Source organism: Humulus lupulus, chromosome 3, assembly GCF_963169125.1.
Source record: "Humulus lupulus chromosome 3, drHumLupu1.1, whole genome shotgun sequence".
In the NCBI taxonomy this organism is placed as follows: Eukaryota; Viridiplantae; Streptophyta; class Magnoliopsida; order Rosales; family Cannabaceae; genus Humulus; species Humulus lupulus.
The window spans coordinates 160,857,066-160,872,578 of NC_084795.1; the positions used below are offsets into that span (position 1 = coordinate 160,857,066).

Here is a 15,513-nt window from a genome sequence, read left to right on the forward strand (position 1 = left end):
TTGCAAGAATATCACGGCAGTACCTTGGGGGGTCATGCAGGAGCTTTTCGAACTTTTCAAAGGGTGGCTGCTGACCTTTATTGGCAAGGAATGAGGCATGATATTCAAAAGTTTGTGGCTGAATGTCATACATGTCAGCAAAACAAATATTTAGCTCAGTCCGCAATTGGTTTGCTACAGCTACTGCCTATATCAGAGCAAGTGTGGGAGGATATATCCATGGATTTTATCGAAGGACTGCCGCAATCTAATGGATTTGATTCTATTTTTGTTGTTGATCGATTGACAAAATATGGGCATTTTGTACCTCTTTGGCACCCATATACAGTAGCCACAGTAGCATCAGTTTTTGATAAGGAAGTGGTCAAGCTTTCATGGTATTTCTCTGCTTATTTTGGAAGGAGCTATTCAAGTTACAAGGCACACTGCTTAAGCATAGCTCAGCCTACCATCCCCAAACAGATGGCCAAACCGAGAAGGTCAATCGGTGCTTGGAAACGTATCTTTGTTGCTTTGTTAGCTCTAAACCATCACAATGGGTGAAATGGTTGCCGTGGGCGAAGTATTGGTACAACACATCTTATCACTCTTCAGCTGACATGACGCCTTTCAAAGCATTGTACCACAGAGAATCACCACCTCTAATTCGGTTTGAAGGGGGTCAGACTATTGTTTCCGTTGTTGAACAACATTTGCTGGCTCATGATGAGATTTTGGACTTGCTGAAAATGAATTTGCAGCGTGCTCAACAAAAAATGAAGCATTAGGCTGATAAGAAAAGAAGGGACATCGAATATGGGGTTGGAGATAGAGTTTACGTGAAACTCAAACCATACTGGCAGAGATCATTGGCAAGGCGTAAAAATCAGAAGTTGGGACCACTCTTTTTCGGACCATTTCAGATCTTATCTAGGGTGGGGGCGGCTTACAAGCTGCAATTACCAGAAGATGCAAAAATACATCTTGTGTTTCATGTCTCTCTACTCAGGCCAACTTTGGGACCTCATCAAACGTCAACAACTCTTCCTAAAGAGTTAACAGTAGACCTTGAGTGGCTCCTTGAACCCGAGGCTGTTTTGGATGTGCGACCAGGTACACACAAGGAACAACCTCAAGCACTAATTAAATGGATGCACCTACCCGAGTTTGAAGCTACATTGGAGAACTTCACCACAATCCAGCAACAGTATCCCACTTTCCACCTTGAGGACAAGGTGCGTGTTTGGGCCGAGGGTAATGATAGGCCACCATTAACATATGTGTATGCCAGGAGGGATAGGAACAAAAGGAATGACAAGTCAGCAGAGCCATTTGGCAGAGTTAGTTAGAAAGGGTTTTGTGGGGTAGGGAGGGTACACAATAGAGTCTGTATGCCTTAGAATAAGTAGTGTGGGAATGGTATTGCAAGGGTTGTCCATTTGTTTGAAAACTTTATCTGTATTTGGAGAGAACCAAGCTCTCGAAATCTTGGGGATTCAATGAAAAGGCTGGCTGTTTTGAGGCAAATTGTGTTTACTGTTCTATTGAATTGCTGTAACAATCTATAATTACTTACAAATGGCTCCCATGTAGCTTCAAAATCTGGCTGGTTCTTCCATTTAATGAGAACTTCTGAAGGAAGAGTGGCAGCAGCAGTTGGGAAGTGAAGGTCCAAGATTGCCTCGGGTTCCACTTGGAGTTCTAGCTCAGCAGTCAACTGAGGTAGGATAGTGGGCGTGGCTCATGAAGACCTGATGGCTCTACACAGTTGGGAGATGTGGAACACGGGGTGAATGCGAGCATGGTCCGACAGTTGGAGCTTGTAGGCAACTGAACCAACTCGTTGGATGATGGGAAAAGGCCCATAGTAACGCGAGGACAGCTTGTCATTTGAACGTTTGGCAAGTGACCTTTGGCAGTAGGGTCTTAGCCTGAGATAGACCTGTTCCCCAATGGCAAACTCATCTGGTCATCTCTTCAAATTAGCTTGCATCTTTATGCGATGTTGAGCTCGGAGGAGATTCATTCGGAGGTCATCTAAAATGGCATCATGAGATTCGAACAACTCATCGAGAGATGACAGTATGGCAGTTCCTTTCCGATAAGGTATGAGTGGTGGTGGATCTCTCCCATAAAGGGCTCGGAATGGGGTACTCTTCAATGAAGTATGGTAGGAGGTATTGTAGGAATACTCAGCCCAAGCAAGTCATTTAGACTAGTGTTTCGACTGCTGGTAAGAAAAACACCTTAAGTATGTTTCAAGGCAGTGGTTTAGTACCTCCAATTGCCCATCGGTTTGTGGTTGGTAGGCAGTACTTTTCTTTAGGGTAGTTCCTTGTAGCTTCAAGAGATGACTCCAAAATAAGCCAAGGAAGATCCGGTCCCTATCAGAGACAATGGATTGGGGAACTCCATGTAGTCTAATCACCTCTCTCATGAAAACTTCAGTCTTTGTGGGAGCGGTAAAAGGATGCTTCAGCTCGATGAAATGGGCGTATTTTTAAAGGCGATCCACTACCACCAAAATGGTATCCCACCCCTCCGATTTGGGAAGGCCCTCTATAAAATCCACAGTCACCTCATTCCATACTTGTGCCGGAAGGGATAGAGGTTGTAGAAGACCTGCTGGTGATATCACGAGGAGTTTATTTTGTTGACAAATGCAACATCGCTGCACAAACTTGTGTACATTCTCTCTTAACCCTTCCCAAAATAGCTCAGCAGCCAAACGCTTGTATGTCGTGAGCTCTCCTGAATGACCACTAAATGGAGTAGTATAAAATTCCTCCAATACTCGTGGAGTCAAGGTGGACTTCTTTGGGATTACTAAATGATTTTTATAATGAAGAAGGTCGTTGTGGACCTGAAAACCGTAATGCAGCTTGCTGCCACTTTTTATATCCTCATATATTTGTTGCAACACCGGGTCGGCTGCTATCTCTTGTGCCAATTCGGGCCACAGTTTCCATTCCATGGTGACCAAAGTGTCCAAGGTAGCTGTCTCCACTTGCCGAGATAGAGCATCAACCACTTTATTATGGGCTCCTAGTTTATATTCAATCTCAAAGTCCATTCCCATTAATTTAGAGGCCCACTTCTGATTTTCAGATCCAATCACTGGCTGCCCCATGAGATATCTCAGACTTTGTTGGCAAGTTCCAACCACAAATTTGCGGCCCAATAGATAGGGACACCATTTGGTTACGGCATACACGATGGTCATCAACTCTTTCTCATAGGTTGATTTTTTTCGTGCTTGAACTCCCAAAACTTGACTGAAATAAGCAATTGGGCGCCGATTTTGTAGAAGAACCCCTAAACCATGCCTCGACACGTCCGTTTGAATAACAAATGGCTGAGAAAAATCTGGTAGAGCTAATACAGGCACCGTAGTTCCAACCTTCTTGTAGCTTGCGGAAAGCTTGTTTGGCCTCATCACCCCATTGAAATTGATCTTTCTTCAGCTGGTCAGTAAGGGGTTGTGCTATGCAGGTGTAGTTAGCTACAAACTTTCTATAATACTTGGTGAGGCCTAAAAATCCACGGAGGCCCTTAATGGTTTTGGGAATCGACCACTCAAGCATTGCTGAAATTTTTTGAGAGTCAGTGCCTACCCCTTGTTGAGAGATGATATGGCCGAGACACTCTACTTGCAACTGACCAAAAGCACACTTTTTTTTAGTTGGCATAGAGTTGGTGCATGCAGGAGCTCAAAGACTTGTGTTAAGTTTTGCTGGTGGAGTTCTTGTGTGTTACTATAAACTAGTATGTCATCGAAAAATAGCAACACAAAGTGGCGCAAGTAAGGTCTGAACACATCATTCATAAGTGACTGGAAGGTGGCAGGTGCGTTGGTCAAACCAAAGGGCATGGCAAGGAATTCATAGTGGCCATCATACGTTCTAAACACTGTTTTATGCACATCTTCTTGGCGGACTTGGATTTGGTGATAACCTGATTTGAGATCCAATTTAGAGAAGATTAGAGCACCATTAAGTTCATCCAATAACTAATTAATAACGGGTATTGGAAACTTATCTGGAATGGTCACTCGATTAAGAGCGCGGTAGTCAACACAAAATCACCATGAGCCATCTTTCTTTTTGAGAAGAAGAACCGGGATTGAAAATGGGCTGGTACTTGGCTGAATTATTCCCACAATAAGCCTTTATGAAATCAGCTTTTCAATTTCATCCTTTTGAGAATAGGCATAACAGTAAGGCCTCACGCTGATAGGGGCAGTTTTGGGTTGCAGGGTAATTGCATGCTCATGGGAACGGGCTGGGGGAAGGCCTTCAGGCATATCAAACACATTAGTAAAATCAGCAAGGATTTGAGTAAAAAATTCTGGTACCTGTTGACTCGAATTGTTGGGGTCATGGCTGGAGTAATTGAAGAGTCTTTGCCATTGTTTTTAGGGACACCAAAGATCGATCAAGTGAGGGATCCCCTGTAATTAACACCCTTCGTTTGCCAAGTTGGAACTCCATTGTTTGTAGCTTCCAATCTATGTTAGTAATGCCAAGTGTAGCCAACCATTGTAACCCAAGAATGATATCGACACTTCCCAAAGGCAAAGGCAAAAAATCATCCCAAACGTCCACACCTTCGAAATGAATATTCAGATTTTGAAAAATTCCCTCGCATTTTATTGAGTCTCCTTTCCCCAAGGTAACCCCGTAGGCTTTAGTTGGCTTTAGTTTCAGCTGCAGCTTGGTGGCCAAAGTCTTAGAAATAAAATTATGAGTGGCCTCAGAATTGATGAGAATTACCACTTCTTTGGAACCTAGGATCCCTAAAGTTTCATGGTGGAGTTAGTAGAGAGTCCAGCCATGGATTGGAAGGATAATGCCACCTTTTTTTGCACTTCAGTGGAATCTAATTCCATTGTTTCCTTGCTGCCATCATTGGATTCTTGGTCTGAAATGTTGTCATCAATCTCCTCGGGTACCATGATAATTAATTCTCTTTTCTTACAACGATGGCCCGGGGACCACTTGTCATTGCAACGAAAACACAAGCCCTTTTTTCGTTTGAGTTGGATCTCTGAATCGGTGAGTTTGCAGACCACCGTGGTCGATTGGGCAAGCGAAGTACTGCTTGATGGTTTCTCAGCCCTAGTTGTAGTGTCATGAAATCTTGATCGGTTTGAATTGGAGTATCGCTGCCTTGCAACTCTGTTCTTGTCCTCTCTATCTTGCACGATGTCCATGGCTTCATCCACATTTCGAGGTTGAAGGATGAGCAATTCAACTCTTAAAGAAGGAATTAGGCCATTCATGAGTGTACTAAGTTGCACTGCTGGTTCCACAGTCATTAATGGCGCCAATAACCTGATAAATTGTTTCTTGTATTCTGATACCGTCCCTTCCCGTCGAAATGTCAAGAATTGATCGTATAAGGACCCTTCGTGAGTATCTCAGAAATGGCAGAGGAGTAATCATTTCATTTATTCCCAACTATGAATAGCCCGCTTGTTACTCTCTTATTGGTACCAAAGAAGTGCATCACTAGAAAAAGAGATGAATGTTGCTTCGATCTTCTCATTATCCTCATACCCGTTGCAAGTGAAAAATCGTTCCGCCTGTAATATCCACCCATCCAGATTATTGCCATCAAAAAGTGGGCATTTTCAGTTTCTTCAACCTATTCTCATGACGGTATCGAGTATCCTTGCAGTTCCTGTCAACATAGCTCCTGCCCGAACCTTGTCTTAGTTTGAAATCCGCCATTGGAGGTGTTCCCATGGTCACTCGCCGTGCATCTCGTAAATTGGTGCTGTTTTGTGGCTTTGATGAGGTCGTTGGTCCCTGGGTTTCGTCCCTTTACCTGATCCCATCAGCTCCGATCACCCCTTAGTTTCTTGGTTCTTGATTTTTCTTGAACTTCCAAGAGAGTCTTGAATTGTTGTTGCAACTTTTCCTGGAGCGATTCTTGCAACTGTACATGAAGCTGTCGAGCCATCAGAGCATTGAATCTTGAAGAGAATTCTTGATCTCCGAAACTTCAGTCTTCAAAGCTTCGAGATCTTCTTCCAAAACCATGGAGGAATCTCCTTTCACCGGCTGTTTTCGAGGTCCCATGTTCGCAGCTCATCGCACCAAATTGATAGAATTTGTTTTATACTAGAATTTTCTATCTGTCAATTCAGAACACAAGAAAAATGTTTTTTCAAAGAATTCCCTTATTGATAAAAGTTGCAAAGAATACACCTAGCTTTCGAGAGGCTAGTCTCTCCAATTTACAACCTTTCGAGAGGGCTGCTCTCTCCTTTGAGTATGACTTTTCTATTTCCAAGCTACCCTTACAAATGAATCCCCCTATCTATTTATAGGTATTGGACAGCATAACATGATGCCAGCTAGGATCCTACCCCCCCTCCCTTAAATAAATGCCAACTAGATAAAAGAAGGAAACAAAATACAATAGAGCAGCAAACAAAACAGCCCTGCCCTTAGTTATTTCATGGCCTCCTATTATAAACAAACTTAACTGGAGGCTTATCACTTCCTTGAGTAAGTCAAGCGTATTTTCCACAAAGGCACATCCCCTCATTAGATCGAGCCACCTCTATACCAACACTTAAAGCTTACCCAAATCTTTTATCTCAAACTGAGTAGCAAGTACATCCTTCTACTTCTAATTTTAGTCTCATCACTTCCGGTTATGATAATGTCATCCACATAGACAATCAATATTGTAACTCTCCCTCAATTTAAATGTTTAATAAACATGGTATGATTAGCCTGTCCCTGAGAATATCCAGCTTTTTTAATCACCTTAGAGAACCTATCAAACCAGGCATGAGGTGATTGTATTAGCCCATTAATCCTAACGAACTCTATTCTTATTACGAATATAGTAGGCATATTTGACGCCTAACAGGACAGTGTTCGAATGTGTGGATTACTCGAAAATTGGAGAATATGGAAGGGGTTCAATCAGAAACTTCTCTTGTAAATCAGCCTTCGATTTTACCTGTAACAGACCCACCCAATGTCAGGATCTTCCTTTGGTTACTGTTATGGGACAGATTAAATGTGCAAGAAGTTTTATGATAGACACAAGTGTGATTGAAACAAATGTGCTCACTGTTATTCGAGTCACTTGATGAACTCCACAAGAGAAATCTCTCTGATTTACATGACAATGGAACTTCCTTCCTAAAAGAGATTAGCCTCATATACTAGACTAACAACACTAGGACTAGGGACTAACAAAGTAACAACCCTAAGTAACTTGAAGGTCCTGTGTGTTGTGTAGAAAGAATAATGTGGCCGCTAATCATTTATTTAAATGTGGCCTAAATTGCTGAATAAATTTAATCTACTCATTGTGTGGAGATTCTGAGGTTCCACATCCGTGGAAGTAAGGAGAAGAAAACTCTTTGGGTCACAGCTATATCTGCTCTTGTTTGGGGTTGGAGAGAAATAACAGGATTTTTGAAGGACAATTCAATGAGACTATCTTTGGGAAAAGAGAAAGGTTTGGGTTGCCCTTTCACTTCATAATGTAAAGGGTTTTAATGGAAATCCATTCTCTAGTTTATTTAGAGAGTGGAGTATTTTATAATGCTTGCTGTTTTGTATTTGTATGTATCACATCTTTCGCTGTGATACCTGTGATTTTCCACAACCTTGTATAAACTTTTAATTAATACAAGGCAGTTTTGTTTCAAATAAATAAATCTAAGTTTGTGTTTCATACTTCTTACTTTGTTATTAATAGAAATGAATTTTAGTTTTTTATTTCATTTAATTACATTGACTACATTTTTCTTGACATTTTAGAGACAAAAATCACATGATCATGCAATCTTAATATTTGTCAATTTTTTCTCACTTTATGGGAAAATGATGAGGTATTTTGGTTCCATGATATGTTATTCTTCTTGGTAGTCTCTTCTTGCGAATGCACTATTTGCTTCCTTTATTTAGAGGTAATGTTTTAGCCATGTCAATGGAAACAGGTAACGACTCCATTGTTGAAACTTGTGGCTGAGTTGGTGCTGAACAAGTCCCAGAGATTGACCTTTGATTCATCTTCTCCTAACGGCATATTACTTTTTCGAGAAGTCAGCAAACTAATTGTAGCCTATGGATCAAGGATTTTACCTCTTCCCAATAGAGCAGATGTGTACACATTCAAATACAAAGGAATATGGATTTGTCTAACGATTCTGACTAGAGGTATCAACATTCCTAAATTCTTTATTTTTTTTAGGAATTTATTTAGCAAAACATTAACATCAATAAATTTTTTGCATAAGCTAATTAAGACTTCATACATGAAGCATGAAGCAAGGTTTATTTGTTGTGAAAATTGACACGCCCATCCTAACTTTGTACTCTTTAACAATCTCTCCAATTGTCTATAGGATTTTTTTATCATAGTTTGGGTAACTCTTCTGTAAAAGGATAGGCTCACATTTTTATTTATTGTTTTACAATGTTTTTGTGTTTTTTTTTTCAAGCTATAGTTTAGCTTTCCAAGATTTTTTTCCTGATCTCGCATCTTTGTATTTTTGTGGATTTATTTCAGTAATTAGGAAGTTGACCACAGCTGTATATAGGAATCAATTTGGTATTAATACCAAATATTTTGTATATTTATTCTTTCTAAAATTAGGGGATTTTAATGGTGTACTTTCTAGAATTAGCTATTTGTATTTATTAGGTCAGATTCTAGGTTGTATATATATTCCCTCTCTTTGAGATAATAAAACATAGAAAAATATTCAAAACCTCACAATTTTTTTTCTCACAATTAAAACAAAGAAGTTTCTTTTCAGAGTATATATATATATATTGTTGACGGATAGGAAATTAAAAATCTTAAAGTTTGATCTTTGAGTTCCATAGGAATAGGAATCAGTTCCTATTCTACAAACATTTCTCATTTTGTAATTAATAGTATAAGTCTTGTATTGCCTATATGTATATAGCCCTAGGTTGTAAATCTTTTATAGATAAGAAAATATACAAGAAGAAAGGTGTTTCCCCTCACCATTTTCACATGGTATCAGAGCCATAAGGCATTTTTTTCTCTTCTTGGCAATCTGTTTTCTGTCCAGCTCTGGTTGTCTTCTTCGGTACAGTAGCATATGTTCTCTTCCAATGCTTCACCTCTCCTCGACAGTCGCATGGTAGTTCCAGGCGTAGCTCTCAGCCGTTGTCTTCCGTCTAGGCCCTCTCGGCAGTCACACGACATCCCAGCAGTCGCACAAGTCTTTGACGTCCTCTCCCATCGTACGAAGCCCAGAGGCTCTCGGCATTTCAGAAGTCCAGATGCATCTCGGCAGTCTCGGCCGTCACACACCCAGTCCCGTCAGTCGTTGGCATCATCTCGGCAGTCTCGGCATTTCAGAAGCCCAGAGGCATCTCGGCAATCTCGGCCATTCTTTGAAAGTAACATCTCAGGAACCCTAGAAGATGTCAAGCAGTGAAGACATATCATCTCAAATTATTGGGCCCATCTGTGAAAGTATTAAACCTCACTCAAATAACCCTAACCCAGCCCAAACTTTGCCCAGTGGGTCAATGGGCTCCATTTATAACTTGGATAGTGGTTCTCTTAATATTACAACCCATAAACTTGATGGAAAAAATTACTTACAATGGGCCCAATTTGTCAAACTTGTTATATGTGGTCGTGGTAAGCTAGGATACATCACTGGTGATCTCTCGGCACCACCTGTCAGTGATCCTACATACAAGGTATGGCAAGATGAAAATTCAATTATTCTTGCGTGGCTAATTAATTCAATGGACTCAAAAATCAGCCGCAGATATTTATTCTTTAAGACTGCTAAGGAGGTGTGGGACGCTGCCAGGAAAATGCATTCTGATCTTGGTAACGCTTCTCAGATTTTCAAAATCCGTACTAAGCTCAAAGAAATCAAGCAAGGTAATCAAACTGTTACCCAGTATTTTTTTGACTTACAAGACTTGTGGCAGGAGCTCGATCTGTACCTTGATACTACACCACTGTGCTAATTACACTACGATCCAATGGCAACAGTTAGAGAAAGAACGAGTTTTTGGTTTTCTTACAAGGTTAAACAGTAACTTGATGAAGTCAGAGGTCGTTTGGAGGGTCGTGCCCCATTTCCTGATACTGAAGAAGCATTCTCTAAGGTTAGACGTGAAGAAGCACGTCGTCGTGTCATGCTTACTACTCCTGAACTATAGCCCATTGAAAGTTCAGCCCTCGTTTCAAAATCCGGCCCACCACCACATGGAAAATTCATTCTTGACCCTCGACCTAATTGTAAGGGTGATCGACCGTGGTGTGATCACTGCCAACGTCACGGTCATACTCGATCCACTTGTTGGGTAATCCATGGTAAACCACCCAACTGGACTCCTCGCCGCCAACATGAGAGAAAGGCATACCAAACTCAGGCTGAGAGTAGCACTGATCAAAATAGTAATGCACTCTTTTGAGTCAATCATCCATGAAACCCAGTTCCGGTCCTGAGACTCATAGTGCCTCTGTTGCACATTCTGGTAATTTTTCTTCCACTTCCAACACACCATGGATCATCGATTCAGGCGCCACTGATCACATGACATGTTTACCACATTTGTTTGATACATATTTTCCCTGGTCCACTAAATCTAGCGTCACAATTGCAAATGACACTCATTCTCCAATTGTTGGAATGGGCACTATTAAACTATCTGCTGATCTCATTCTTAAATCAGTTCTTTATGTGCCTTCTTTGCAATGCAATTTAATCTCTGTCCACAAATTAACCAGTGATAATCATTGCTTTGCTAAATTCGTATCCAATTCTTGTCAATTTCAGGATCTATCATCGGGGAGGATGATTGGCAGTGCCAGGATTCGTGACGGACTTTATTTCTTTGAAGGACAACAATCTGTAAAAGAGTCTTCTTCTCTACTGCATTTGGGTTCAAATTCTATTTCTAATTTTTGTTCATCTTTTGTTTCAAACTCTGTTTCAAATTCAGACTCAAAAACAATTATGTTGTGGCATTGTCGACTTGGGCATCCAAGTTTTTTATATTTAAAATATTTATTTCCATCCTTTTTTGTCAAGAAAAATGTTGCTGATTTTCATTGTGATATTTGTCAATTTGCCAAGCATACACGTGCTTCGTTCCCTCACAAAATATATACACCTTCCAACACATTCTCTCTCATTCATAGTGACATATGAGGACCTTCCAAGGTCAATACTTCTCATGGTAAGCGATGGTTTATCTCTTTTATCGATGATCACACGTTTCACTTGGGTCTATCTCCTTAAAAGTAAATCTGAAACATGCCAAGTCTTTCAGAATTTTCATCATATGATCCAAACACAATACCAAACGTCAATAAGAATACTTCGTCCGACAATGGTACTGAGTATTTCAATACCACTCCCGGTCCCTATCTTCTTCAAAATGAGATTATTCATCAAAGTTCGTGTGTTGATACTCTGCAACAGAATGGAGTTGCTGAACGCAAAAATCGCCATCTCTTAGAAGTTGCTCGTTCTCTTATGTTCACTATGCATGTTCCTAAATACCTTTGGGGCGACGTTCTTACTGCTGCTTACCTCATTAATTGTCTCCCTAGTCGCCCCCTTCAGTTCAAAACACCAGATTCTGTTCTCCAATCACTATTTCCTCACATCTCTACAAATACTCTATCAGCTAAAGTATTTGCTTTTGTACATGTTCACTCCCACCATCGGAGTAAATTTGATCCTAGAGCCATCAAGACAATATTTTTTGGTTACTCCTACCCAAAAAGGTTATCGGTGTTATTGTCCCATCACAAAAAGATCATTTATCTTGGTGTCACCTTTTTCGAGGATACTCCTTCACTCCTACATTGCTTCAGAAAAGATCCACCAATCTCTCCTTAGAAAACCACTCATAAAATCACTGAACCAGTAGGTCATCCTCAACACCAAAACATATAGAAAGAGATTCGGGTATATTCCAGGTGAAATAAACAGGTTACGAATCCTCAGCACAGTCAAGCGTCCAATCCGGTGATGGAACCACTTCCCTCAAAAGATCCAGGTATTTTTCCATCAAACAAACAGCTAGATCTAGATATCCCTATTGCATTGAGGAAAGGAACTAGATCATGCACCCAACACCCCATTTCAAAGTTCATTTCTTATTCGAAATTATTATCTCCATTTAAAGTGTTTATCTCTAGTCTATCAGATGTTGTGATTCCCAGGAATATCGAAGCTCTTGATTCTCCCCAATGGAAAGCAGCAGTTATTGAAGAGATTAGAGCCCTTAAACAGAATGGAACTTGGAAATTAGTGGAGTTACCACCAGACAAGAATGTAATAGGGTGCAAATGGGTGTTCACAGGTAAATACAATGCAAATGGATCTATTGAGAGGTACAAAGCTCGGTTAGTTTCTTAGGGTTTTGTAACAAGAGGTGAAGAGAATTGTATTCACTTATATTTCAATAAGAAATAAACATATATTTATATACAAACTAGGGAAGCTATTCTAGGAAACTATGGGAGAATAAGAAACTAATTAGTCATAATTTATAGCTAATTTACAGTTAATATGAACAACTAATATATATAGCTAACAGGTTTTACTCAAACCTACGGAATTGACTACACGGAAACGTTCGCTCCAGTTGCCAAACTCAATACTATCAGAGTTCTACTCTTGCTAGTAGTTAACTTGGATTTGGAGTTGCATCAACTCGATGTAAATAATGCTTTCTTGAATGGGGAACTTGAAGAAGTGTATATGAGTCAGCCTCCGGGATTTGAAGAATCTCTCAAGACAAACATAGTCTGCAAGCTGAACAAATCACTCTATGGCTTGAAACAATCTCCTCGAGCATGGTTTAATCGGTTCTTGAAAGTTGTAAAAGGACATGGATACAATCAGGGTCAGACTGATCACACCCTCTTTGTTAAACACTCAGAAATTGGAAAAATGACAGTATTGATTGTGTATGTTGATGACATAATTATCACTGGTAATCACATTGAAGAGATAAATTCAATCAAAAAAATGTTGGCAAAGGAGTTCAAAGTCAAAGATCTCGGCGCACTCAAGTATTTTCTGGGTATGGAATTTGGTAGAAGCAAAAGAGGTATTTCTGTGTCCCAAAGAAAATACATTCTAGACCTACTAAAGGAGACAGGCATGCTCGGAAGCAGGCGCAGCAAAACTCCAATTGAGTTCGGAGAAAAGGAAAATGTTTGAAGGAGGGCCAGTTGACAAGGGAAGGTATCAAAAACTGGTAGGAAAACTCATCTATCTCTCACATACTAGACCCGACATTGCCTTTACAGTAAATCTAGTCAGTCAATATATGCATGATCCGTGTTAGGGAAATCTCAATGCAGTATATAGAATTTTAAGGTATCTCAAACAAACATCTGGAAAGGGTCTTTGCTTTAGGAAGACTACTGAAAGAAAGATCGAAGTTTGTACAGATGCAGACTGGGTTGGTTCAGTTGATGATAGGAAGTCTACCTCTGAATATTGCACAATGATATGAGGAAATGCGGTAACAAGTCGGAGTAAAAAGCAAACAGTGGTTGCGAGAAGTAGTGCAGAAGCTGAATATAGAGCCATGACCCATGGAATGTGTGAAGCAATATGGATCAAACGTCTACTAGAGGAATTAAAGATTGAATATGAAGCCCCTATTCAACTCTATTGTGACAACCAATCTACCATTAGCATTGCACATAACCCTATGCATCATGACAGAACTAAACACATGGAAGTTGACCGTCACTTTATTAAAGAAAAGATTGATGGAGGAATTATCAACATTAGATATGTGCATACTGATCAACAACTAGCTGATATTCTCACAAAGGGGCTATCCGATCAAGTATTTGATTTCCTAACAAGCTTGGACTCATCAATATCTATAGTCCAGCTTGAAGGGGAGTGTTGACAGTTAGGAAATTAAAAATCTTAAAGCTTGATCTTTGAGTTCCATAGGAATAGGAATCAGTTGCTATTCTACAGTTTCTCATTTTGTAATTAATAGCTTAAGTCTTGTATAGCCTATATATATAGCCCTAGGTTGTAAATCTTTTACAGGTAAGAAAATATACAACAAGAAATGTGTTTTCCCTCACCATTTTCATATATATATATATATATATATGAATCTTTTATCATAGATAGTTTCCTTATCAAGTTTTTGGACTAGATTCTTCTCATTCTACCATATTTGAACTTTTGTGCTTTGAACGAGAAAGATTGCAATGACATAGAATACTTGGGTATAATTTCTGCTATCTAGTAGTGTAGAAATAGTGATAGCATGTGTAAATACATAGGGTGTGTTGTACAACTAAGCATAGGTTATAAAATTTATTTATTTCTTTTTAGCTATCTTGTACATTGTAATCAGCCCATAAATTGGCCTTTCTATTCTTCAATAAAATCAGATTAGAAGAGTGTAGAAAATATTGTATATTAAGCATTTACTCGGTATCTTTCCAATGAGGAAACCAAGCTGAATAATTAGAAAGTTACTATAATTAGATTATTTAGTTTTAGGCTAATTGATCTACTCTAAAATGTTTGTAATTAATCTAGAATAAATAGTATTAAATACTAGATTTGTTTATACCTGTACAGTGCCTATTTAAAGGCCTTATTCTCTATCAATAAAGATTATCAAGGGCTAATTTTCCACATGGCATCAGAGATTTCCCTCTAAACTAGAAATTTTGAAGCCTCTTTTTTCTTATTTTTTTCTTTCTTTTCTTAGCCTTTGTCTCTTTCCTTATGGCCACTCTCACCAAAAACTCTTCTGATTGGAAGCCTTGCTCCTCTGCTCGTGCCCGTTTTGGAGGCCAGCCCTTCATTACTGCTCCATCTGAGCCTTTCCCATTCACTCCAGCTCAGATCACCCAACTCTATCAGTTGCTTAATACCTCCAAGAATGCTATTGCTTCTGCTCCATCATCCTCTTCACATCCAGGTACCTCTGCTGCCTTCAATGTTCAAAACTCTATCTGGATTGTGGATTCAGGGGCCTCGGATCACATGACTGGTCAGTCCCATCAGTTTACCACATACACTCATTGTTTAAGTACTCAAAAAATTAAGATTGCTGATGGTTCCCTCTCCTCTGTGGCTGGTAAAGGGTCTATATATATCCCCCTCTATTACTCTTTATGATGTCCTTCATGTCTCAAATCTATCGTGTAATCTGCTCTCGTCAGTAAAGTCACTCGAGATCAGCAATGTTTTGCCTCTTTCCCACCACTCGGTTGTACTTTTCAAGACATGTCCTCGGGAACGACGATTGGGAGTGCAAAGGCATGTAGTGGGTTGTATTACATTGTTCTGATTCCTCATGCTCAAGTAAATGAAACTTTTGTTTTTGGTTGTATAGCTTCTCGTAATAATGATATTATGCAATAGCATTATAGGCTAGGACATCCTAGTTTTTCCTATTTAAAATGTCTTTCCTAAGTTGTTTCAAATAAAAATTTGAGCTCCTTCAAGTGTGAGATTTGTTAGTTTGCTAAATATACACGTGCTATTTTTCG

General features: G+C 39.6%; 1 protein-coding gene across 7 annotated transcripts in view; it reads left to right on the forward strand.

Moving 5' to 3' along the window:
- The window catches only part of LOC133823253 (uncharacterized), a 90,238-nt gene that overhangs the window by 52,422 nt on the left and 22,303 nt on the right, over window positions 1–15,513 (forward strand). For all 7 annotated transcript variants that reach the window (XM_062255918.1, XM_062255916.1, XM_062255914.1 and 4 more), the window contains one exon: window positions 7,949–8,168. In XM_062255918.1, coding sequence (XP_062111902.1) covers window positions 7,949–8,168 — 220 coding nt within the window. The remainder of the gene's footprint in view (window positions 1–7,948; window positions 8,169–15,513) is intronic.